The sequence below is a fragment of the Puntigrus tetrazona genome, unplaced genomic scaffold, assembly GCF_018831695.1.
Source record: "Puntigrus tetrazona isolate hp1 unplaced genomic scaffold, ASM1883169v1 S000000769, whole genome shotgun sequence".
In the NCBI taxonomy this organism is placed as follows: Eukaryota; Metazoa; Chordata; class Actinopteri; order Cypriniformes; family Cyprinidae; genus Puntigrus; species Puntigrus tetrazona.
The window spans coordinates 410,001-436,686 of NW_025048378.1; the positions used below are offsets into that span (position 1 = coordinate 410,001).

Sequence of the window (26,686 nt, forward strand, 5' to 3'; positions counted from 1 at the left end):
GCTATTTTTTTACTTTTGCTGTTAACAAAAGTGTAACAACAGTGTCATAACATGAACTTGACTGCCTTAACTATTAAATCATAATTAACGCGCTAAACACCTCCTGAATGTTATTAAAAGGCTTTAATTCATCTGAATTTAATAAATCCTCCCTTCCAGGACGACGTGACTAAGACGACGTGCGCCGAATAAACCAATATTTACACAGTTTTTTCAGTTTTTATGTTAATACAAGACTACACGAGGACAACAGAAGTCGGGATCGTATCGGTCTGCATGAATAATGAAAATGTATGACATTAGGTCTATGAAACAATTATTATATTTAATACGATTTTCGCTTGTTTATCACCAGTTATTCAGCATAGACTAAAACTAATGCATTTGTCATTAACTTACATTATCTGATACTTTGACTACAACTAATGACTAACAACGTTAATGAATGTGTAATAACTGTTAACAAATGTATTTCTCATTAATGTTAACTAACACCTTTAGGACTTTGCTCATAAACTAATATAATTAGCACTAATACAGATTAGCGTTTGATAATCAACACTTGCCAGGCTACGCGTTTCATCCGGAACGCTGCCAATCGTTAATAAAACAAAACTTTGACGTGTAATTAAACGCGTTTCACACCTTTAAAAAAGCGAATAAAATTCGCTTTAGCGCGTGAGGACAGACCTGTATTTCAGGGAGATCGTTCGAGCCCTAAAGCTAACGTAAACAACGGACGCTAAAGGCACAAAACAGCACCGTTTCTTTACCTTTTGTGCGAGGTGATGATCCAGAGTCGCGGGAGCGGCGAGTTTGAGCCTCGCGGGATGTTAAAGTCTCTCTTCGGGGAACTTTTACCGTCACTTTCGGAGTGACAGCCTCGGTTAGCCGGCTAGCATCTACTTTTCCCTCGTCTCGGGCAGCCCTCGGGTCCTCACTCGCGTAAAAGCCGCCCGCGTCGAGCGAGACACAGACGTGCGCGGCGCGTGCCCACGGCGGGAGAGCGCGTCCTTACAGAAGTCACGCTGGAGATCGTTAAATCCATGAGGAATGTCGCGTTATCGCACGAACTACGACGCGCTTCTCTCCCAGCGCGCTCGAGAACGTCAACAGCCGCCGCCGGCTGCGCAGGCTTTCAGCGACGTCGTGGCATGTTCGAGGGCTTCAGTGATGCGTCGCCTTCGAGCGCCGTTCAACGGGTACCAGCCACGTTTGGCGGGCTTGCGATGGGACGCGAACGACTCGAGCTCGGTTCGAGCTCGGGATCCACACCGCTGGGACCCGCTCTTCGTAGCTCGCTTAACGATAACCGGGTGATTCGGTTCTTCAAACGAATTCGCGGATTTGATCCGGATTAAGTTGTCCGGCGTTTACTGCGCGTTCCCGTATCGATGCAGCGATTGGCTGGCGGCAAGACGGCGACGTAATGACGTCATACAATTAAAAACGACACCTGACGAAAAACTTTTATATAGAAACAGCTCAGTGAACAAAACTGTACAAATGGTACAACCGATCAATAAAGTGTCCGCTGTTTTTATTTTAATTTTATTTATTTTTTTTTTTCAGTTTTTTTTCTTTAAACTTTCTTAAGACATTTGTGTAAATGGTCTTTGCTCGTGTGTTGTTGTTTTTTTGGGGTCGTTGGATAACTAGATGCATTAAAAAAATTCATTTTCACATCTGTAATGATTCTTGCATTGGTTTGCTATTATTTAGTAAATCTAACAATTGTGTACAAGTAATTATGTGGATAGTTTATACAAGTAACACTTGTGGATATAGAACTCTATATAATGTTTATGCACGCAATGTTTTTAATGTAAACTCTTCCTGTTAATGTCCCGTTTTACTCACTCTCATAAAATGCACTGGAGAAAAGACTTGAATTACACCAGCATTAGCAGACCGTTTAATGAATAGTTCACCTAAAATGAAAATGATTTCCCCCGCTTCTTCCAAATGAGATTCTTTCCCATATTTTGAAGGATGCTGGTACCAAAACATCCATCGCATGTCTATTTTAAAGTCATGAACTGTTCCATATTCCACGTTATGCTTGAATGGCTTTTTCTGTAGTGTGTTTTGGGGCATATTCTGTTGGAATTGCATGGTTTTAAAAAGCCACCAACAGAAGGCAATCAATTACCAGTAGAAACCTGCACGGCCCATTACAGTTACCAATACACATCCCATTATAAACCATTACAAATTTAGTAATTTATTGGGCTTTTCCCCACAGGGATTGGCAGTGAGTGCGATTTTAAGTCAGCAAAAATGTCTGTTTTAAATAAATGCTGTTCTTTTAATCTTAATATGAAGCGGCACAGCTGTTGCAATATTGATAAAAGTGTCTCTCGAGCAGCAACTAAGCATCTTAGAATGATTTCTGAAGTGTGAATGATGCTGAAAACAGCTTTTATCGGTTATATTTGAACATATATATATATACAGTCACATAGAAAACATGCATATTAAACTGTAATAACGTTTCGCAACATTACATCTTTAATGCATGTCTTTAATGCAGCTGGTCGAACAAACAAACATCACTAAACCCTAATGCAATATTCCGATTATTCGTATTCCGATTATTAATATTCCGATTATTCGTATTCCGATTATTCGTATTCCGATTGACCGATTACTTCCGCATTGCAAACATGCTCCCCGCGCTGTCCCGTTTCGGGAACGGGTTGCATGAGAGCAGATATTCGTCAACACAGAAAGCCGAAGACGTCTTGTTTACCTCGTCAACGGCTCGCGCCAGATCCCCGTTACGCTGAGCTCCTGAGAGGCTTAACGCGGCGTGACGCCTCTCTTTGACACACTGACCTAGTTTCGCGTGCAAAGCCCCACCGAAGACGATATATACGCGTGTTACTAGCGATGCGTTGACGTGCACGACGCCTGATGGGTATAAATGCGCGTGCACGTACAGGTTCGCACGCACGCGTCGATGAGTAAAAAAGCGGAAAAAAAGCCGATGCGATCCGGGAGAACTCCGCCGCGTGTTTCTGGGGATGGTACGCCTTTCCGTGTCGACGAAGACGCTTGGGACAAGTGAGTACGATCCTCTACAGCGATACGGCTCGTGCATACGTTTGCGAAGGTTTGGGTTAAGGGCGGGAATAAATGCACTGGTTTGTAACCAGTATGGCATAGTGCATTTTGATATTGCTTTTTAGTTAGGGTGATAATCAACTATGGGAGCGTGCATCTTTAATTTACAGAATACAGCTAAGCACAGACGTTTCTCGCGCTCACCAGGATGCATTTCTTTTTATCAGAAAATACAGTAAAAACAGCCACGTTACTTAAATAGTGTTATACTTTAAAATAGTTGTTTTCTGTGTGCATACAGCGTAAAATGCCATTTATTTATAGGATGTAAACCTGCATTTCCAGCATTATTACTTCAGTCTTCAGTGTGGCATGAAATGATAAATCCTTAAGATAAGTACAGAAATTAAGCGTGCATTAACCATATGCTGGGGTTTTTTTTGTAGTAAAATTATAGTAACTACAAAATAAATCATAAATCGGAGTTGAGCTATGCTTTGTTTCTGTAGTAAATAATAACTAGGTAATAAATCATAGTAAATAGTAAATGTGTGGTGTTTCAAAACAACGTTTTGCACCAAAAGAGAGTCGTTATTTATTACAGTTTTACTGTATTATTACTTCAATATAACTGTAATAAAACCAAGGTATCGGAAACATTTTTTTTAACCATTGATCGCACCAAGAAAACACTTGTATGATATATTTAACAAGTGTGAGATATATTTAAAACACATATAAATTATACAGTATATCACGGCCCGTTTTGAGCAGGATGAAAAGGCCAGGGTCGAAGCGCCAGAGCCTGACCCCGTCTGAGGGCCGGAGCAAGAGAGCGAGGAGCGTCCGGAGAGCCTCGGAGGAGACGTGGGGCGGTCTTCCTCACCACGTGGTGCTGCACATCTTCCAGTACCTGTCTCTGGTGGACCGGGCCCGAGCCTCTTCTGTGTGCCGCCGCTGGAACGACGTCTTCCACATCCCGGACCTCTGGAGGAGGTTTGAGTTTGAGCTGAACCAGCCGGCCACGTCGTACCTGAGGTCCACGCACCCGGATCTCATCCAGCAGATCATCAAGCGGCACGCTCAGCACCTGCAGTACGTCAGCTTCAAGGTGCGTCGGGTTAATAGAAAGGTGCCTAAATGGTCCGCAAAACCATGTGCATTGACTATAGCCCTATCTGACACCGTTTACTCACTTTATATTCATTCCGAGATTGTAATAGTCTCTGCTGAACACAAAAGAAAATATTATGAAGAATTAAACAATGAAAACATTGACAGTGGCTACTGGGAACTGTTTGGTTGGCAACATTTTTTGTGTTCAACGGAAGAAAAAAACCCCAATCTGGAACAACTTGATTGGTGAAGGAGTAAATGACTATCTGTTTAAAAAAAAATATAAAAAAAAAATATATATATATATATATATATATATATATATATATATATATATATATATATATATAAAAAAATAATTAATTTTATAATTATAAAATTATACATAAAAAATAATTATGTATAAAATATATATATATATATATAGTATATATATATATATATATATATATATATATATGCTTTGATGCAACCTGTGTTGTTAAAAGTGCTATATAAATAAAAAATTGATTGATATATATATATATATATATATATATATATATATATATATATATTACATTTATTTAATTGTAAAATATGTGTTGTTTATATATGTAATAATACATATATATATATAAATAAATAATATATAAAATAGTATATAAAATAAAAAAATATATAAATAATTATCTATAATTATCTATAATTATATATAAAATTATTTTTATATATATATATATATATACACACACACACACAAACACACATATATATAATTACATTTATTTAAATGTAAAATGTGTGTTGTTTTCATATGAAATAATACATATGTGTATTTTATTATGTATATATAAAACAGTATATATATTTAAAAATATTTACATGCACATATATTTGTATTTTATAATATATCTGTAAATTTATTGAAATTATATATATTTTTAAAACGCGTATACGTGGATGCATTTGTATTCATATATGCATGATCAGTACACACATATTAAGTAAACGGAAATCTTATATTTTGGAGCACGAATATTATCATTTGACAGCACTAATATATATATATAATGTATGCACGCACACATTTACTGTTATGGTGATTTCAGGTGGACAGCTGCACAGAATCAGCAGAAGCGGCTTGTAACATCCTCTCACAGCTGGTGAACTGCACCATTAAAACGCTGGGTCTGATTTCCACAGCGCGGCCGAGCTTCATGGACGTGTCCCAGGTACAGCACAAACGTATTCACCCTTAACGTACAACACTCGCCAGCTCGACCTGACACCAGGCGTCTGTTTTAAACCTGACTGGGAAACCAAAGAACGCCTGACTTCTTTATTTAACTACGGATTAATCACACAACAGTGCGACTCCCAGCTGGCTCTGCTGTTTGCGTCCTTCTTTCTACTTACTGTCGTCACAGGAAGATCTGGATGAGTCAGTGCCCTCACCTGGAGGCTCGATTATCCTTCAGCCGTCTATTGTGCTCTGCTCGGGTCAGGGCCATTTTCTCTGAGGTGCCTCCTCAAAACATTCAGATGAGGACATAATCAACAGTGCAAAAATAGAGCGGAACGGCTGCTTCCGGTGATTAAAAAAAAAACCATTCATTTTCTTCATAGGGAACATTATTTTTAACAACGGCTTATAAAGCTTCAAATACTGACCTGCTTTGAGGAAGTTCGTTGAAGCCATTTGTTCACAGTTATTTTAAATAATTGTTTATTAGCTTATCTTTTAGTGAAAAAACTACATTACCCACGATCCTCTACTGGAACCTCCACCAATCAGACTTAAGGGATGAAGCCACAGTTCGTTTGCTGGCTTCCATGGCTGTAATATGCATTGTTTTCTAACAACTGGCAACCCAGGGGGTTGAAATCCCATTGGTTAAACTGAGAGTGGGCGGAGTCACACAGACCAAAACAAAAACACACATTTTCGGAGAAATAAGAATGTAAACATAGCATGCTTGCTTAGTACCTGGAACCATATTATGGTATTTTTATTCTTTAGTGAAGTATTAAAAAACCTCAAGCACCTTTAAGCACACAGTCTTTTATAAAATGCAATTCTGGAGCACAAAAGCAGTCTTAAATAGCACAGGTATATTTGTAGAAATAGCCAGCATGATCACTGTATGGGTCAAAATGTTGGGTCTTTTATGCCTAAATCATTAGGATGTTAAGTAAAGATCATGCTCCATATTTTGTGCATTTACTGTAAAATGACCAAAACGTTATTTTTGATTAGTAACATGCATTGCTAAGGGCTTCGTTTGGACGACTTTGAATGTGGCAACTTTTAAATGCGATTTCCAATCGCTGCATCTCAGCTAAACATGGTCAGATCCTAACAAAGCACGCGTCTAAAGAAATCTGCTTTCTGGTGACGCATACGTCTAAGTTTCAAAAAAATGTCCCTCACCCTCGAACACTTCCAAAGCTGTATGAATTTCTGCCGAGCACAAAGGAAAATACTTTGAAGAAGGTTTGTCACCAGGCTGTTTTGGTCACCGTCGACTTCCATAGTAGGAAAAAAAAATGCTGTTGAAGTCAACGGTGACCCAAAACAGCCTGGTGACAAATAGAGTTGATCTCAACAAATAAATTCATAGAGTCAATGATGGCCGAATTCTCGATTTTCTTCAAAGCAATTTTGCAAAAGCAATGTAAACGAGATTTCGTTTTATTAAACGTAACGCCGATGCATGAAAACGCAGCGCGATGCAAACTGAAATAAGGAAAGGACGCCGGATGTGAAGGTTACTCTGACTCTGCTCGTCTCGTCTGCTCTGTTCTCAGTCGCACTTCGTCTCGGCTCTGACGGTGGTGTTTGTGAATTCCAAGTCCCTGTCCTCTATAAAAATTGATGACACACCGGTTGATGACCCTTCCCTGAAGGTACTGGTGGCCAACAACAGTGACACGCTCAAGCTGCTGAAGATGAGTAGCTGTCCTCATGTGTCTCCTGCAGGTCAGTGCATCTCCATCTGAGACGCTTTCAAGAGATCCAGACGGACCCGTTTACTTTTTAATATACGCTCCTGTTGTTAATCTAATTCACATATATGCAGTTGAATATAAACCAATGCACTCTTCACGCTTTATACACTTTTGTAATTGCCCAAATGATTTTATTAAAACCTATTTATTTTAAGTTTGCGCCACTGAATATAAATAAATAAAGGCAATCGCGTCTTTTTATCTCCCAATTTTGACGTTTTTACTCGTTTACTTGTGTGATATAACGTTTTATTAGGAAAGGCGGTAATGCAAAATAAATATATTTATAGTACGAAAAAATATTAAGTATTGTAGGTGTGTGGAAAAAGCCAAAAACGCATTTTGGAAAGCGGATTCATGGCGTAATCGCTTATTATATAAATTTCGTAAATCGTGAACGCAAAAAAAAGTTACGGATCGCAGCTTTAAGGAGTTATATTGAATTAATTAATCAATTGCAAGTATTATTTGAGACGTGATGTAGATGTGTGTAGATATAAATAGCTCGTTCTAAGTTAAAGTACCGCTTTTTATGGGTCATGAAATGTTCAGATATTGGTTTCGGGAGTCTCTAACAACAGGATGAAGTGCATGCAAGGTGAAAAAATATATAATACGCATTTATCTTTACCTTATTTGTTCAACGACTCTCAAGCGATTCGTATAAAAACTATAAACCCCCCAGTGATTGTCAGATTTCATTTAAAGCAATACTACGAAAGCGACACCTAGGGATGAAGAATGAATTTGCATCTTCATTCAGACCAACGTGGGCAGGAAACATGCTAATCTTTTACTTTGACGTCAAAATGAAGCGCCTTGCGACTCGTTTCAGTGATTCAGAGTCGACTCGTTCTTTTTATACACGGTGCACTTTCAGATTTCAAACGTTGCAGGTTGTTTTCCTTGCCGTAGAGTACTGTAATCACCCACTGCTGTTTATGAACTCCTCCAGGCATCCTCTGTGTGGCCGATCAGTGTCACGGCCTGCGCGAACTGGCTCTGAACTACCACCTGCTGAGCGACGAGCTTCTGCTGGCCCTGTCCTCCGAGAAACACGTGCACCTGGAGCACCTGCGCATCGATGTGGTGAGCGAGAACCCGGGCCAAACGCAGTTCCACACCATCAAGAAGAGCAGCTGGGACGCCCTCATCCGCCACTCGCCGCAGGTCAACATCGTCATGTACTTCTTCCTCTACGAGGAGGAGTTCGAGGCCTTCTTCCGCGAGGAGACGCCCGTCACGCACCTGTACTTCGGCCGGGCCGTCAGTAAAGACATGCTGGGCCGCATCGGGCTGAACTGCCCGCGTCTGGTGGAGCTGGTGGTGTGCGCCAACGGCCTGGAGCCGCTGGACGAGGAGCTGATCCGCATCGCCGAGCGCTGCAAGAGCCTGACGGCCATCGGCCTGGGCGAGTGCGAGGTCACCTGCAGCGGCTTCATGGAGTTCGTGAAGATGTGCGGCGGCCGCCTGAGCCAGCTCTCCATCATGGAGGAGGTGCTCATCCCCGACGGCGCCTACAACATCGAGCAGATCCACAGCGAGGTCTCCAAACATTTGGGCAGGATTTGGTTTCCTGACATGATGCCCACTTGGTGAAACAAATGCGTCTTAGGCAGCGTTGCCAAGTCTGCGGTTTTTCCGCTGCTTTATCAATGGGTTGCTTAACCAGGAGCCTCTCTGAAACTTTAAAGCAATTGGGCTAGTTTTGAGTAGCAGTTAGGTGGGTTTTGCTTTGAGGACCTGGCAACCTTTTAGACTGCAGTCTGCAAAGCCACTAGAAGGTAAGCCTTCGACCTTTAGCCAAAAAAGCGGACTGGACAAGGAAACTAGAGGCCGTTTCTTTTTTAACGGATGCCGAGCTTCACTGCGCTGAAAAAAATGGATGAACTTGTAGCCTATCGACTAATCTTTAGCGTGTTTAACACTGAACAGTACTTTTGGATTGAACTATTTTTAGTTTACGCCAAAAAAAAAAGAGAATCTGTTGACTTTTTGCAACAGACGGGATTCCTCTTTCATTTCTATGCTATCCTTAAACATCAAGTGAGCGTTGCACAGCTCAAAACTAAAATTCAGCGACGTCAAGGAAGTAATTCGGTTCGGTTATTAAGGCACACTTGATCCAAGACCGTCTCAATCTCTGGTAGAATTGCAGCCAATACATCAAAACAAATCCACTCTAGAACAGTGTTGCCAGGTTTCCGGTATTCCTCTTTTTGCGACAGGTGGGATTTGGGCTTTGTGTTTGCCACGGCATCCATAAATGGCGGCTAGGTGTCGCACAAACTGAAATTCAAAGACGCCAAGAATGGTTATCAAGACACGAGTTGAACAATACGCGCTTTCTCCAACAGTAAGTACTAAACTTTGAGAAGGTTTTGCTTTGAAAACATGGCAACCCTTGCGTTTGGCAGGCCCGGCAGCCATTAGACAGAACGGGGTAATTAAAAATTAGCATGGGAAACAGAACATCTGGATCATTAGTGTGGAGGAGCTGCCGTAGAAACATAATTGGTGATTGGATCTCAGAGAAGGGGCCGAATGCAAAGCCTTTACAACAAAGCAGCGCACGTGAACGCGCGGGTCATTACGGGATGCTCGTTGGCACAGAACGGCCCTCTGGGACTTGCTAAAGAGCTCGTTTCGTAGCTTGACTTCTGTTGACCGTAGAGCTGATAATATCATATCATAAAAAAATGATCTCACGCACGTCGCTGCAAGGAAAGGCTATAGAGCGATGACCTTACTCATGCTTTTCTCTGTTTGGTCTCGGACTCAAACTCACGCGACGCAGCCTCTTCATCTCCACGTTTGAGGAGATAAACACTTGAGCAGATGACCTTTAACTAACAGCCGCCCTGAGAGCCAAGTCGGCAACTTTACAGAGATTCGTCTGAGAAAAAAACTAGCGTCAAACGCACACTGAAACCAAGAGGGAAAGCCGTTCCGTCAACCCGTCAAAATAAAAGTCTTTAACTTAAAAAAAAAAAAAAAAAGACAGATGTATACCAAAATGTAATTCTCGAAGAGGGACAGATCATACAAACATGGTTCGTTTATGTTTCACTACATTAAAACCTAGTCCTTCTCTGGCAGGAAAATAATTTCCGCATAGCTTCTGTTGTTTTGCATGAGATTTTTAGCAAATGTTTCCATGACAGTTGTGTACAAAATATTGTGGCCCCGTAAATGTGCTGTTGTTTGTTGGTAGATTTCTAATAAGAAGTACAATATGCATTTATACGGCATGCTCATACTATAATAATAATTTATCATGGGATCCTGTGGGTCTTATAAACACTAAACCACTAATGAATGTGTCTTCTGCTGTATTTAACGAAACAAGCTCAGCTTTTCCTTTAAACATATTCTGTTTAGTAGTATGTAAAATATTTTCGTTTCAAAGGAAGGTCAACAAACTGTGATAATTGCGTTTTATTTTTTATTTATTAAGTGCAAAGTCTGTTATTTTAAGCGTTCGTCTGTATTTCTCTTGAATTTATTTGCACTGGTTTTGCCGTATAAAATAAAAAAAACAGCCAATAAAAAAAAATCCTTTTAAACCACACTCACCCATTGCATAATTAATTACATTTTATTACGCGAATATCATCGTTCAAAGGCCATTTTATTTCTAAGTCAAACGTTTCTTCATATTGTAGACATCAACCATATTACGCAGGAACAAAAAAAGATAAGAGTTGCCGCTTTCCGGGTTAAATCTCACCGTTGATAAAAGGCGTAGAAAACCAAGCTTTAAAAGGAGTTTTCTTTGCCTTGAAAATTACACGCATTACATTTACAAATCGCATACAGGTGTTTTATTAAATATTAGGGGGCTGTATCGCATTCGCATATTAAATAATAATAAACTCTCACTTGCATCGCACAGGGATGCATTTAACATATATTTAACACTCGCAATGCATCTAACGTATTAAAAACATGGTAAATGCATTGATGCAACAAAGCGCCAAAGCATATGTTGCTCTGACGTTCAGACTTCAACCATCTTGTGTCTCCTCTCCTCCCTAAATGGACGGCTGTGTTTGCAGTTCGTCAGAGCACCACTAGATAGCAGAGGCGTCCCAGAAGAAGCCCGTGACACGGTTACATAAAAGCGCCTTGGGTTGTGCAAATAGAGCCTTTTTTCCACGCTGCGGTGTGTGTTACACACATGCTGGAAGGATGCGGATGCGAGCTGCTATGATCCGTCTGAGCGTGAGGTCATCGCTGACCGCATCGTGAGTGAAGAACGTCAGCCGGACGTCAGAAGGGCAATTAAATATTCAAATAACGGCGCAAGCGTTACGCGCCGACGCATTCATAGGAATTAATAAATAGAAGGAGATCCGGCCTCCTTAACTCGCTCGCATTTCTGTCGGGGGCGAGATATTACGTAACATCTGCAAACCTCGATTATTACATGAGCGGCTCAAAGCGCATACAAATGGGGTCCGCGTGACAACAGGAAGTGGTCTGACAGAAGGGAAAAGGCTCAGCTGCATCCGCCGAGCAGATTACATTCACATCGGCGAGAAATTACACGCATGTATTGATGGAGCGCGGGCTGTGCAAACCTGGGATGCGGCGGGGAAGCCAGTTCAAGAGAGATTATTCCCCCGGCCCGGCCTAAATCGAGCCCCGCGCGCGTGCATGCCGGCGAATGCGTGGCTTTCGGTCGGCTGGGGGTTTTTGTGCATCGCATTGTTGTCTCTGCGCGTGAGGACGGGGCCGTGCGCTTCACGCTCTGGGGCAGGGAGAGGAGCCGTGTTCCCGGGATCTGACAGAAGGAGGGACGCACGTGTCTCGGAGACCACGCCACTCTCTGATCCGCTGCTCCCGATAGGACGGGCCGAGCCGCTCGAGCCGCCGCGCGTCGAGGTGGAGGGAGGGCTTCAGCGTGCCCCGCAGGACGTGGAAGGTGTACCTGGTCAATCGAGAGAGAGAGAGAGAGAGGAAACACGTACTGCTTTTCAAACCCGAGTCGTATACATAAGCGATCAGATATAATTCAAGTCAAAAAAAATATGCAAAAAAATAACCCTGTCAGCTGGTTTTACAGTAAAATGCACATGCGTTTGTGCAATTGCATAGCAAATATATATATATATATATATATATATATATATATAAATTGATTTTATGTCCATTGAATGTAATGAAAGCGCCTGCTTTTATGCTTTCAGATACGTTTTTAGAGAACGAAATGTCGAAATTCGGTGTAAATCGTCGCATCTTTTATGTAAAAATTAATCTGAGGGTGGGAGCTTATTAAGTTTGGTTGTGTGTTTTAAACTCGAAATTTCTTTCTGACAAACCTAAGATAGTGGCATTAGTTAACATTAGTTTTTGGGGGCGAAAGTAATTAGTCTTTTTTAAATAAAATTGCAATGAAATTTTTACTATTAACTATTTAAAGCTGTATTGCACTTGTTTAAACCAGTCAGAAAATGTTTATATGAGACTTTCAGAACATACCTGATGATATTCAATCGTGTTTATTTTGTTCATTGACTAAAGCGTGATTGGTTCGCGCTGCCGCTTTAACAGAACTGGTTCTTTACTGTTTGACTTTCCACAATCCAGAAGTGGAGTCTGATATTGTCGCCCAGCCCTCACGCTACATGCTTCATCGGGTTACCTTGGCAGTAAAGCAACCGTCGTTGTTAGGATGCAGACGAGGTAGAACACGGGGTCGGCCATTTGTTTTTGCATGATCCAGTAGGGGTCGGACGGAGGGTTGCAGCTGATGCAGATGGCGCTGTAGGCCAGAGTCACGACGAAGTACACCAGGACGCTGCCGATCATGATCACCCAATGCACCGCCGTCTGAAGGAGGCCAATCCGGCAAACGTATGAAAGAGAAACACAAAAACGGTGCAAATTCTCGGAATAGCCCACTTTTGTGCCGTAAAATGCCTTGACACCCAGTAAAAATAAAAACATCAAAAGAAATAAGTAGCTTAGGGTTGATCATTGTTAAACACTAGAAGATTTATTAAGAAAATACACTACCGTTCATTTTAGCATTATTAATATTATTATTAATATACTCATTTTGTATTAATATTTCGAATTAGTTGCAATTTGTTGCAAATTGCAATTTTTATTAGCTTTTTATATTTCAGCTTTGGTCTTCCTTTCTATTTATTTCAAGTTTGTTGTTTTGTTGCTTCAACAAACTTATTTGAGTTAGTTGCCATGCTTGCGTTTAGTTTTTTTTTATATAATATTTATGTTTTGTTTTTTTTTGTTTTTTTCAGAAAGCTGCCATTCAGAAGCTTGGGGCTCCTGTAAAATAGTTGCATTTTTAAAAGCAGTCTTATTAGCGTTAATTAGATCAAATCTACATTAAGCTAAAAATTGTTAAAATATTATTGCAGTTTAAAATAGCCATTTTTATGAGGATATCTGTTAAAATGCAATTTATTTCTGTGATCAAACCGAGCATTATTCCAGCCTTCAGTGTCACATGATCTTTCAGAAATCATGCTAATTTGCTGCTTAAAGCACATCTTATTATCATTAAATTACGTTTTTTTTTTCCATTCATCATCTAATACGCAAGATTAATTTCTTAAGCTTAAATATTTTGCGATACTAACAACATAAAAGCCTTCACTCTCAATTTTCATCAGCTGTTGCTTAATAAAAGCGTGCATTTCTTCTTTAACACATAAACTCACCCAGCTCTTGATCTCAATGGCCAGATGCAGGATGATGGTGAACAGAGACGCCGTGTTCATGGGGGTGCCGAACGCGAATATACCGACGTCTGAACCGCCGTACGTCTTGAGACAGCAAAAGAAACGATCAGAAAGCAGCTTTCTCCGAGACACGTGACACAGAAGCAGTCTGAACGGACGTCTTTACCCAGTACGGAATGAAGAAGCACGCCAGGCTCTGATAGAAAGCGTCGAGAATCGCCATCCAAAACGTTGAGCGCCTGTAGCCCTGCGGTCGGACGTTGCAAGAAATTGAGTTTGTGATGATGAACAAGGCTTCGAGGTCTCATGAAGCGAAACGATCGCTCCGTGCGAGAAACCGAACTTTATTTAACCGATCATTTGAATTGGTTGAACTAGATCAATCGACGAAGACAACTTTATTCACTAGTTCAATAGTTTCACATCAACTACAACTGAGTTTTAATAATACAGACTAATTGGGAATGCAAACGAACGCGTCTGAAAGAGTATACGAGCCCATGAGTTTCATTACACTTCTCAGAAATGATGACTCCAATCTCAATCGAACCGCGAACAAAAACACAGCTAGCGCGCCATTTTCGAAAATGGATGCCTGCTTTCTCGGGTGTTTTTCTCAGATTACAGGTAATAATGTTAAAGCACAATTTCTTGCACAGACCAATCGTTTCGCTTCGTAAGACCTCAGTATATCTCCGGGAGCTATTCGTTCTGTGATGTTGGTTTTTTTTCGTTCACACAAACAAACATCCACCGATTTGCATTTTATAAATCACCAAGAACCATGGTTTCAATTAAGGGGTGAGTAAACGAACGGCGTGTTCATTTTGCATAGAAATCAATTCCAAGCCGCTTTATTGCTCCATTTTTCTTTGAGGATGCTATTTGTATGGACTTTCCAAACTATACGTCCTCTGAAGCGGATCGATGGGTTTTTGCAACATAAATATTAATATCATAAGGTAAATTTGCTTCAGAGGACGTGCGATAACACCCCGAAGGCGTATATGTTAGTTTTACGCAGTGCTTGCGGATATATGTGAGATTTAAGGAGCTTCAAAACAATGGCCGCCATCCGCCAGCATTACCGAGCTTGGAAGAGCCAGGGTAGGTTTCTGTGGTTTCTATGGATACCATGGATAACCATGGTTTCTGTTTGTTTTGAAAAGAGCAGCTAAATGCATTTAGAGACTATAACTACGGCCGCCGCAGCCGAATGAATGCGGTTCTGTGAAAAGCGCAGCGATCGCAGACGGCGTCAGGGCTCACCTCTGAGTGCTGTCCTCTCTTATAGAGCTCGGGCAGCCTCAGTAACGTGGAGTCTGACACCTCTTTGTCCATGATCCCAAACATGATGGGAGGAGCAGAGGTGAAGAACAGGTTGAAGAATATCATGAGCCAGTAGTCGATCATGGCTGTGGCGGAGAAGCCGCAGAAGAACTGATACCAGAAGAGCAGGTTCACGTACGCCTGAGAGAAACCAAATCAACACAAGAGTTTCGTCCAAAGTGGTTAGAATTGACGGATGAGAAAATAACGGCATGCCATTTAGCGATTGTCTCCTCCTACAGTCTCCACTGCCGCTTAAAACTCTCTAATGCACCACAAAAATAACGTTTTGTATTAATTGCGATTAATATTAAGTAATATAAGTGTATAATAATATAAGTTATGTTTGATTTCTGTATTAAATATATTTATAGTACGTAATATCAATATATATATATATATATATATATATATATATATATATATATATATATATATATATATATATATATACATACTAATGTGTGTGTGTATTTATATTTATATTTATATATATAAATATATAAATAGATGCATGATTAATATACACAGTACACACACAAAGGTACATGACATAAACAATATTTATTTCTATTTTTATGTATTTTAAAAAGTAACGTGATGGCAAATCTGAATTTTCAGCATAAGAAATGAAAAAAATAATAATTGTGAGTATTTATCACACTGTTATGACTTTATTCTTGCGGTGCTGAGTGCTAAGTCCAATTTAGAGGGGAAGAAAACTATAACAAATAAATAAATTGCAAACAAATAAATTGCAAATTTATATCTAACTTCTAATAACTTCAATTATGTTGTTATATTGATGTTAACTTTTATCAGTTTGCATCTCGCAATTGCAACTTTATATGCATTTCTGACTTTATAACTTCAAATTCAAAGACTTTGATTGTGAAATTGTGAGAAACGACGTCTTTGTCGAATCAGGCGCGACAGACTCGCATTTTTGGCTGCTGCAAAAAATCGCACATTAAATGTAACGCACTCGGTTGCCACGGTGACAATTACCACGTTCTTGTAGAAGAAATAGACGACCATGTTGGCCAGCCTGGAGTAGCACCAGTGTCCGTGAACCAGCAGCAGTCTTTGCAGGTGTTTGAAGCGTGTGATGGCGAAGTCGCTGGCCATGACAGCCTGCACAACACAAACTTCACAGCTGCTCTCATCAGAAAACCAACAGAGTTAGTAGACAGTGCTAGGGAGTGACTGATTGCGTATGAGCTGGATTCTTCTAAAAATTAAGTACTTGTTATTGCATTATTATGTTGCATTTTAAAATGGTCATTATCAGATTACAGCTACTTTTTATGGATTGCATGACTGCATAAATTGCTCATAATTTTTTTATTTTATTATTTTTATATATATATATATATATATATATATATATATATATATATATATATATATATATATATATATATAATATTAAAATATTAAAATATTATATTTCCTCTATTTATTTAGTTTAAAGTGAGCTAATCTGAAGGTGATCTAAAAATACTACATTAATCATCATGTAATCTGTAATCGGTAACGGACTTGTAATACGTTCAGAATAAATACGTAACAATAAATAAGCATGATCAGATTAAAATATTGAATATATCGAAAAGTCACGCTAAAAAAAAAGTTTACTGATGTTTTAAGGAAAGCAATTATTTTAGCTACATTTAGAAGAAAATGTTAAATGTTAACCAACTGAATTTGTTTATTCGAATGTAGCTGAAATAAATTGATTGCAAAAATTGAAGCCGGTAAACTACACAAGTCTAAATTGGAGTAATTGCTATAAAAGTGTTAATGTGTTATTATATTTTATTTAAAAAAGATAACATGCACTTTTAAGCGAAGTGGTTGCCAACAATTTATTTAAGCTATATTTAAATAAAAAACATTTGAAAGTTGGTCAAATAAATTTGTTAATCTGAGTGTAGCTAAACTGACTGCAAGCACCTACCGTAAAAAAAATAGTACATTTTATTATTTCAGATGAATGCAGTGTGATTTTTTTAAAAATGCATCCTGGCTCTTCCGAGCTCCGTAATGCTCGTGGATAGTGGCCATTATTTTGAACGTCGGTAAATCAGATATATCTGCAAGCGCTGCAAAGTAGAACTAACCTATACGCCTTCAGGGGGTTATCACGTGTCTTCTGAAGCAGATCGATGGGTTTTGTCGTACCAAAAATGTTTTTTTGCTTTAAAATTATAATTATAAATAACTGACCGAGCAGCGGCATCTCGGCTGACTTCTGACTCGACGTGCAATGCATGAAGTAAGTTGCGTCATACGTCGAGTCATGCGTCAGCCAAGAAGCCTCAACTTAGAAAAGACGTTATTTACGTTACAATTTTAAAACTAGAAATATTTTTGTTGCACGACACAAGGTTAGTTTCGTGACGGATCGAATAACGGCCACTATCCACCAGCATGGCCAAGCTCGGAAGAGCCAGGATGCATTTTTTACTGTGTTCGTCTGAAAGAAGAAAGTCATATACACCTAGGACGGCTTCAGGGTGAGCAAAATACGGGGTAAATCTCGTTTTTGGGTGAACTATTACTTTAAGAATAATTCCTGATAGGACAAAATCAAGGTTCGAGAAGCACTTTCATTCAGATCGACGGCGCAATGTTTACTTAAAAGCTTAATCAAATGCTACATAATTCATTTTCATAAAACCCAAACCTGCATGCCCTCTTGTCCGGAAACTCCAACGCCGACGTCCGCGGCTCGGATCATGTTCACGTCGTTGGCGCCGTCACCTGCGTCACAGACACGGATCGTAAGTCGCTTCACGGACCTCACGAACGAATTCAGAAAGCCCCCCCAGCCTCGTTACCGACGGCGAGGGTCATGACCCCGAGCTTGCGGCGGACGAGCTCGACCACGGCGCTCTTCTGCAGCGGCGTCACTCGACAGCAGAGCACCGCCCGGCAGAACTTGCAGAGCTCCACGAAGGGCTCCAGCAGCTCGTCCGACATGGCCATGCTCAGAGTGGGCCCGTCGATCACCAGCCCGACGCTGGGCTCCACCGGCTCTCCTGGAGACAGCCTGCTCCGCCGGAGCTCTCCTAGCGTGTCCTCCAGCCGGGCTTTACACACGGACTGGAACGGAACAGAGAAGCGCGTTAGCCTTTCAGCCATCTTTACATTGCATGCACTTAAAGGTTACGTGTCACGTGATGAACATTATTTGGTGTAATGCGGGTTAAAGGTGCAAAAAACGGCATACTGTACATTAACGTTTCTCCTCCGAGCCCCGCCTCCTGAAACGGGTCGATTTAAACTAGCTAATCGTTCTAAAGAAGCGAGGTGCGCTCTCATTGGCTAGCCATTCAGTGCTAGCGATTGGCTGAATACCTCAAGCATGTGGCCCCTCATCATAACGCGATGACACCGAAACAATAAAACTTACTACAAATGAGGCATTTGTTGCATCCAGAGACGTAGTTGCTGATTATCACGACTGCATCGTATCGTAACGCCACGTCTGCATGTTTAACTGTTCTGGAACGGTGTTGAAAACGCAACTTAACACTGGTTTCTAGTCGTGTCCTCTCTTTTGGAGACACAAACAAGAAACTCAGCGTCTCCAGAACATGGCGCCCGCAGCGACACATAGCTCCGCCTACTTTCTCTACCTAAACATGGAAATAAACGCACTCTGTGACATATTTTTTGAGTTTTGAGACTTTAATCTTTGCTATTTAGGGAATCTTATCACCACCTTTTGGGTGGACTTCTTACAAATTGTAATTTGTTACTGATTCCAGAGTACATGACAAAATTAGTAGCGAGTAACGTAATCCGTTACACATTTTAGGTAATATAATCTGATTACTTTTGGATTGTTTTTAGATTACATTTGACTTAACTCATTTATCACATTGATTTAAACGGTAATGATGTAAAAAAAATGATGTAAAAAAACGCTAAGAGAAAGTTAATACGGTCAATTTATTGATCGAAAAATTTAAATTTAAATATATCCTTTATCACATTGATTTAAACGGTAATCTTGCACCATAATGATGTAAAAAAAAATACGTAAACGAAAGTAAATACGGTCAGTTTATTGATCGAAATTTTTTACATTTAAATAAATCATTTTAAAAGTCCCTTATGAGGAACGTCTCTTCACTCATCGGTCAAAAATGAAATTAGCAAGAATTGTGAATATTGATAAAAATATTTAAAAAGCAGCTGTGGTCTGATTAAAGCATTTTAAAATGTAACTTCAATTACAAGCACTTAATTTGAATCTGATTATGCGCCGTTAATGCATTGACTAACATAAAAATTTTTTAAATAATTATGAAATCTGCATTAAATAAATTCCGTAAAATTATTGTTCATTTTTATTTCACATAGTTATTTAATTAACCTTATTTTAAAGTGTTGCTAATGAATGTAATGGACAGGTCGTTTAGCTTACAACACCATTCAAAAGTGTGGGGGGTTGTAATTTTTACTGTAATTATTTAATGATTTTTTTTTGCTGCATTTACATGATCTAAAACCAAAAAACGTGATATATTATTACGATTTAAAATAGCTGTTTCCCAAGCGAACATCTCTTAAGATGAAATTTCCATCTCTGTGGAATTTTTAGCGTCGTTATCTCCGGTGTCACGTGATCCTCGAGAAATCGTTCGCGCGGTTGTTCCAAGCCAATGAGCTTGCTTCTAAGCCGTGACGTCACCGAGTCATTTCCCATCACGCTTTCAGTTTGCGGTGACGATAACAAGAGCGCTGTGGCGAAACTGACGTCACATCGAGCGTCTCCCATCCTGAACGAGATCGCGCGCGCGTTATCTTGCAATGACGTCACGGTCTAATTAATATTCACGAGAATATTTTAACGCGACCTGGCTCACGGCGAAACGAAATTTCAGTCTTTGCGCATTTCGCCCCGCCACGCGACTCATTTCCGCACAGATTTCTATTCAGGGGGTGAGCTGAGATGCGAACGGCGCGAAAAACCGGGGCGCGCGCGGCGAGGCATTCCGCAAAGCGTGCGTAAAAACAACGCGCGAGGAAGAGGTTTAACGTCGAGACGAAACTAGAAGGGTGTCTGCCCTCCTCGGACGTGTGGAAACGGCATTACAGAGCGGCGATGCGAGCCATTCACTTTTCCTCTTAAACACAGACACCAAGTGAAAAACGGCGTTTCTGACAAATGTGTGTGTTTGAAGAAGTTCGGGGGACGAAAGAGTGCAGCACCGAAGCCTCTGTTGTCCCTGATAAAGCAGGTCCAGTGTTTTAGGTCCCAGACAACATGTGCACCACACGACCAACAGTGCGCGTGCACAGCGTCGCTCTTTGACGATACGGACACCTTTAAGAACAGGTAACATCGTCTGAAAACACTGAGCTGAGACGTGCAGGCTTTCAAGGGGGAGAAGTCAGAAGGGACACGTGCATAGGTTTATAACTACCTTTTTACTGCTGAATTGTGAAATGCAAACTCACAGTTCAAAGGGGGAAAAGTTGTCAGAAATGAGAGATATAACTCACATTTATGAGAAACAAAGTCCTATTCCCTTTTTAATTTTCTATACTGTAACACATGCACACACACACACACACACACACACACATGCAGTTGCTAAAATGTATATATGATACTGTATAAAAACTAAAAATCTGATTTGTAAAATAAAAACCTTTAGATTTTTTATTGCTTTGGGCTAGTTTTGGTAAAATAAAATTAAATAACATTAAATTAAGTAACATTAAATGAAATAACATTAAATTAATATTCATTTTGGCAAATAAAAGAACATTAAATTAAGTAACATTAAATTAAATAACATTAAATTAATATTCAAAATAAAGAACATTAAATTATAACATTAAATAAAATTAAAGTCAGCAATATGAGATTAAAGTCGTAATATTTAAAGAAAAAATAAGCAGCATTTGTGGGATTTAAATCCCAATATTTTGAGAATAAAGTTATGGTGTTATGAGATTAAATTCGGGATCTTTTAAAGTAGCATTACAAGATTAAAATCATAATAATAAAAAAGTATATATTTATACATATATATATATATATATATATATATATATATATATATATATATATATATATATATATATACAAGCATATAAAAGGTTTATTATTATACCTCCAATCCTTTATATATTATATCAGATTAAAATGATATACTTTTTGAGAGTAAAGTCATTGTAATATGACTTTAAATTGATAATATCTTTTTTTTATTCTTTTTAATTAGTCTCGCCTCTCGAAAGCATTGAGTTTTTTAAGGTGGTGAACGGCCGAAGCACCTTTCTCCTGGTGCTGAAGGTGAAGACCAGGTCCTGGTGCTCCAGAAGCTTGCAGGAGTAGGCGATGTTGACGGCCGTCTCGGGTTTGTCCCCCGTCAGCACCCATACCTTCATGCCAGCTCGTCTCAGAGCCCTGATGGTTTCTGGGACGCTCTCTTGGAGACGGTCCTCGATGCCGGTGGCCCCTGCGGGAGACTCCAGAAGGTCAGATTACACCGAAGCGACTCTGAGTCTTATTACGCTCTTCAGACACAGTTAACATCGTCTGAAAACACTGTGAGCTGCAACATGTCAACTTTCAAGGGGGAGAAGTCAGAGGTGACAAATATAAAGTTTTATAACTAAGTGCCTTTTTACCTTTTTACTACAGAAACTCACAATGAAGTCAGAAATTAGAGATATAACTCACATTTATGAGAAACAAAGTCCTATTACCTTTTTAATTTTCTAAACCGTAAAACACACACACACACACACACACACACACACAGTTACTATAATTATAGTATATGATACTGTATAAAAAACCAAAAATCTGATTTGTAAAAAAAAGTTGAAAATAATTTTTTATTCCTTTGGGCTAGTTTTGGCAAAAAAATTAAAAATTAAATTAAATTAAATTAAATAACATTAAGTTAAATTAAATAACATTAAATTAAATTAACTTAAATTATATTAAATTAAATAACATTAAATTAAATTAAATAGCATTAAATTAAATTAAATTAAGTAATATAAAATTAAATAACATTCAATTAAATTAAATAACATTAAATTAAATTAACTTAAATTATATTAAATTAAATAACATTAAATTAAAGTAAATAACATAAAATTAAATTAAGTAACATACAATTAAATAAATAAAATTAAATTAAATAACATTAAATTATACAATTAAATTAAATTAAATAACATTAAATTAAATTAAATAACATTAAATTAAATTAAATAATTGCAAGATATGAACTGATTTCAAGGAAAAGCTCAGTACTGCGAGATAAAAAGTTTACTAATTTGCAAGATATAAACTCTGAATTCAAGGATTAAAAAAGTCAGAAACAAGGTTTGTAAAAAAAAAAGGTACTATTACTATTTTTATACGACGGCAGAAACATTATAACAGAATTGGAAAATGTGAACTCAGAAATTAGAGAACAACCTCCAGAACTGTGAGAAGAAGAAAAAAATCTGATTGTTGGATAAAAAGCAATCAATTAGATTTTTTTATTCAGTTGCAGAAAAAAAAGAAAAATTTAAATTTATTACAAATTTATTTGAGATAAAAAAAAAAAAAAAATTCCCTTTTTTTGTCACGTGGCTTCCATGGGTTCCTAAAAGTGGAAGCTCGTTTCTTTTAATCGAGTTACTATGAAAGAAAAGCTGTTGTGTCTGTGTACCCAGCAGAGTGAAGCCGTTCTCGAGGAAGGCAGCGGTCTCCATCAGACGCTCTTCTCTCTCCTCCATCGCCGACAGAGCCTCGCGTCTGAGCGCCGACCAGGCCCTGAACTCCTGCTCGCCGATGACCTTCAGAGAAACACACAGCGCTCTTCAGTCGCCGGGCTCTCCTACGACGCCCTCCACTGAAGCTCCTACCTTCTTGGCGAAGCAGAGCGTGCGTAGTCCGTTCCTGGCGTACATGTCGAGGTCCTTCTGAGTTTTTACAGCAAGCTGCTTCGCCTCGCTGTCCGCTCGCGTCACGTCTGTCAGGAATGACATTTCGATTACGTTTCATTTAAATGCTGAAACCTTAGATCTGATCCCGTTGCTTTGCCATGCTGAGCTAGCGTTTGATTTCGGAAGACCTCGAATAAAACGTGTCTGGATCATTATAGTTTTAATTATACTTTTATGTGGATTTTGGATTTATCAGTCAGCATCTACTAATTTTTTAATCAACTCTACTTTTGCTCAATTCATAAAAAAAAAAAAAATAATAATAATAATAATAATAATTAATAAATAAATGAATAAAACAAGCTAATTTTAAAACAATCTTAATTTTTGTTCTATTAAAAAAAAAAAAAAAAAAATATATATATATATATATATATATATATATATATATATATACACACGTATACATATATTTTTAGATATTTCAAAAGCATTTTATATAATAAAACAATAGTTTTTAAAAATTATACAAAAATGTAAATATTATTTTAATTAATTATTTTAAAAATAATATTATATTAATATTGTAAATTCATCTATGTTTAATTATTTGTGCTTGTAGTAAAATTTAAAAATTAATAATTGAAATTTACAAATGGGGACATGCATCTATGTACAGTAACCATTTTTTTTAAATTTAAGAAATGCATAATTTTATTCAACAAGTATGCATTCAATTGATTCCTAAAAATGAAATGTATTAATTAACATGTAATAAAAAAAAAAAATGGAGGATCGTGTGACACTGACACAATTCAGCTTTGATCACAGGAACATAAATTACATTTTAACACATTTTCACACAGAAATCAGCTTTTTTAATTTAATATAAAATTCGCCATTTTTACTGTACACGTGATGGAATAAATGCAGCCTCATTGAGCAGAAGAGGCTTCAAAAATCACCGCAGATTGGAGTAATGATGCTGGAAATGAAATTACATTCTACAATATATTACATTGTACAATATATTCACACATTATTGAAATATATATATATATATATATACCTGAGAACACGCTCCCCAGTCTCTCCATGACGGCCGAGTCAGCTCCTTTAGTGTACATGACGATCTGATTGGTGCGCGGATGTCGCACGATGATGGACATCCTCCTCCTCGTGGGGTCGAAGGTCAGGACGTCCAGCACCTCGAACCTCAGCAGAGCTTCGCCGGGCAGCTTGACGGTCACGTGACGAGGGCTGCGCTCCAGCAGGGTGAACCCATAAGCCTTTGCGGCGTGAACGAGAGCGGCCTCATCTGGGCTGTGGGCCTCGTAACACAGCTCCTCTGACCCGCGCTGAGCGCTCTTAACCTCGCGTCCCGAGGCGGGCCGGTCTTCATCGATGGAGAACGGATCCGAGAGAGCGTCTCCTCGTCTCACGGAGGTGAAAAGCCTCCCCACGGAAGACTTTCTAAACCACTGCTGCATCTCATGAAAGGAGCCTCCCGGGGACGAGGAGTTACGCCGCCCTTTGACCTGGAAAAATATACATTTACTGTTCATGTCAATTTAGCTCACTTGTGTCTAAATGAATTATCGAGTCTGTTTAATGAGTCTTAACGCTGGCAGTCTACTCACATAACTACTATGTGCTGTCATGCATAATTATGTGTACATAAATATAAATCATGAATAATATTGATTTTATATTTAATATTTATTTATTTAATAATGAACAATAGTTAATTAATTGCGAAAAAGTCTTTATTTGAGCCTCTAAATCTTTGCGCTCTCTATTCTAAATGTATTCTTAAAAAATAAAACAAAACTTTTTAATTTATACCTATAATATAATTATATATATATATATATATATATATATATATATATATATATATATATATATATTTTTTTAACAATTGGTAAAAAAACTAAATTATGAAATAAATCAGATTTTTTCGTGTTCAGTCAATTATGATGAATAATAAATATTAATTACATATTAAGCCAATGTTCCTGCCTAACGCTCTAAAGTACACAAAGAATACGAAACACTGAAGATACTATAAATATTTAAAAAAATGTCCCTGCGTTTTGTAATCAAATACGCGAAAATCTAAAAATACTTTTTTATTAATAATTGGTTATTCTATAATTGGAGTCCATGCATTACCGCATAACGCTCTGAACTCGGAAAAAAGTCACTTCAAAATAACATTTCGCAATATTCCTATTTTTACTGTATTTTTGAACATGAACCCAAACTTTAAAACAGCAGTGCACGTTAAAAACCTTCATCAAATATAGCCGTGGAAGTTGTATTAACTAGCATTATATTGGTATTTGTTCGTTTCCATAGTAACCGATAAAATTCTAATTCCGAAATGAATCACTGAGTTACACTAGTTCAGATTTTCTCGTGTGTCATGCTGAACTAGAAACCTCACTAATGTTGAAACGGAGCCCCTGCGCTCCCGAGCGACGGCTCTAAACTCCACTAATAAGGGCGCTCTTCAGGTAGCATCACACACATTGTTAAAGCTGTGATGGACCCAGGGTGATACAATCATGCTCCGTTGGTAATCGACTTAATTAACGTTGACCCGATGTCTTTGAACATCTCAGGTCTGAGGCCAAATATAATTTCCACCCTGGACAAAGTGCTTCGCTCGGGGTCCTCGGGTGCAATTTGGGAAATTAGCGCCGACCGGCAGTGAAGGATCCTCAGCTTCGCTAAACTCCTCTCTCGGACCGGACTCATTACGGACGCGCGTGGGCCGCACTTCAGGGACGACGGATGGCCAATCCAATCGCCCGCGCCAAGTAAGAATTAAAATGCAGCAATTACGGCCGCGAAGAAGAATTAGCGAAGGGGCGGTGGTAGAAGATCTCGGCGGCCTGGTGTTATTTGCTCGGGCTCTCACCCTCTGTCTTTGGGCCGTCGAGGAGGAAACCAGCACCGTGTTGCAGATGGCCAGAGCCAGGAAAAAGTCCAGGTAGGGCCCGTCCCGGCCGCCCTCCGCCTCCTGCATCAGCTTCCTGTCTGGAACCACCACCGTTTCCTGTCGGGACGAAACACGGCTGCCGTTACGTCATGCACAACAAGGAGCGCGCGTTTGTTTCCATAGGTGGAAAATCGCACGACGACGAAAGGCGGGAGAGTCAGCGGGGCGCGAGGCGGTCTGTACGGTATCAGTAGCCCATGTTTAATGCTCCCCGGCGGCTCCATATGTCCTCGGGATCGATCCCGGCCAGCATCGCTGTGCTCGTAACCGACACCAAACTGCTCGGCCATCTGCGGGCAAATCACACACCTCGGCCTCCTTCAAACGATTTAATATGCCGTCGTTTGCAATATTTGAGCATCGCGTGGACTGGCCATCTGAATTGCCCTTGCACTGCAAAACAAAAAAATGTTTTCTCTTCTCTCTTAGTATTTTTGATCAAGATGCATCCTTTTTTTAGCTTCTGCATTAAAAAGTATTTGCCAGTGATTTATTCTGTTCACATACTAGTACACATTGTGCTAACTCTTCAACTGCATGTCAGCTA

General features: G+C 39.1%; 3 protein-coding genes across 6 annotated transcripts in view; 1 reads left to right on the forward strand and 2 right to left on the reverse strand.

Moving 5' to 3' along the window:
* Positions 1–1,377, reverse strand: part of atp7a (ATPase copper transporting alpha) — a 25,471-nt gene extending 24,094 nt beyond the window's left edge. The window contains exon 1 of the mRNA XM_043233194.1: positions 774–1,377. The gene's annotated coding sequence lies outside the window, so the exon portion shown is untranslated. The remainder of the gene's footprint in view (positions 1–773) is intronic.
* Positions 1,378–1,788: 411 nt separating this feature from the next.
* fbxl3l (F-box and leucine-rich repeat protein 3, like) lies at positions 1,789–10,744 on the forward strand. Its single transcript, XM_043233213.1, has 5 exons — positions 1,789–3,066; positions 3,841–4,177; positions 5,274–5,396; positions 6,973–7,144; positions 8,129–10,744. The coding sequence occupies exons 1-5, from the start codon at positions 2,927–2,929 to the stop codon at positions 8,770–8,772; spliced, it is 1,416 nt and encodes a 471-aa protein (XP_043089148.1). The 5' UTR covers positions 1,789–2,926; the 3' UTR covers positions 8,773–10,744.
* Positions 10,745–10,757: 13 nt separating this feature from the next.
* The window catches only part of atp10b (ATPase phospholipid transporting 10B), a 38,681-nt gene continuing 22,752 nt past the window's right edge, over positions 10,758–26,686 (reverse strand). For 2 of the 4 annotated variants that reach the window (XM_043233210.1, XM_043233208.1), the window contains 13 exons: positions 26,059–26,196; positions 24,202–24,670; positions 23,112–23,218; positions 22,916–23,042; positions 21,516–21,700; positions 18,059–18,323; positions 17,905–17,981; positions 16,224–16,349; positions 15,156–15,356; positions 14,053–14,133; positions 13,866–13,970; positions 12,821–13,008; positions 10,758–12,106 (listed from right to left, as the gene is read on the reverse strand). In XM_043233210.1, the coding sequence (XP_043089145.1) occupies positions 11,920–12,106; positions 12,821–13,008; positions 13,866–13,970; positions 14,053–14,133; positions 15,156–15,356; positions 16,224–16,349; positions 17,905–17,981; positions 18,059–18,323; positions 21,516–21,700; positions 22,916–23,042; positions 23,112–23,218; positions 24,202–24,670; positions 26,059–26,196 (2,256 nt within the window). In that variant the 3' untranslated portion in view covers positions 10,758–11,919. The remainder of the gene's footprint in view (positions 12,107–12,820; positions 13,009–13,865; positions 13,971–14,052; positions 14,134–15,155; positions 15,357–16,223; positions 16,350–17,904; positions 17,982–18,058; positions 18,324–21,515; positions 21,701–22,915; positions 23,043–23,111; positions 23,219–24,201; positions 24,671–26,058; positions 26,197–26,686) is intronic. The other 2 variants (XM_043233211.1, XM_043233209.1) reach the window with 2 other exon arrangements.

Excerpts from the sequence above, each read along its gene's own strand:
- fbxl3l (XM_043233213.1), top strand. The coding sequence starts at position 2,927 with ATGCGCGTGCACGTACAGGTTCGCACGCACGCGTCGATGAGTAAAAAA. Across the intron at positions 4,178-5,273 it reads TGCAGTACGTCAGCTTCAAG|GTGGACAGCTGCACAGAATC; the intron begins GTGCGTCGGGTT and ends TGGTGATTTCAG. Across the intron at positions 5,397-6,972 it reads GCTTCATGGACGTGTCCCAG|TCGCACTTCGTCTCGGCTCT; the intron begins GTACAGCACAAA and ends CTCTGTTCTCAG.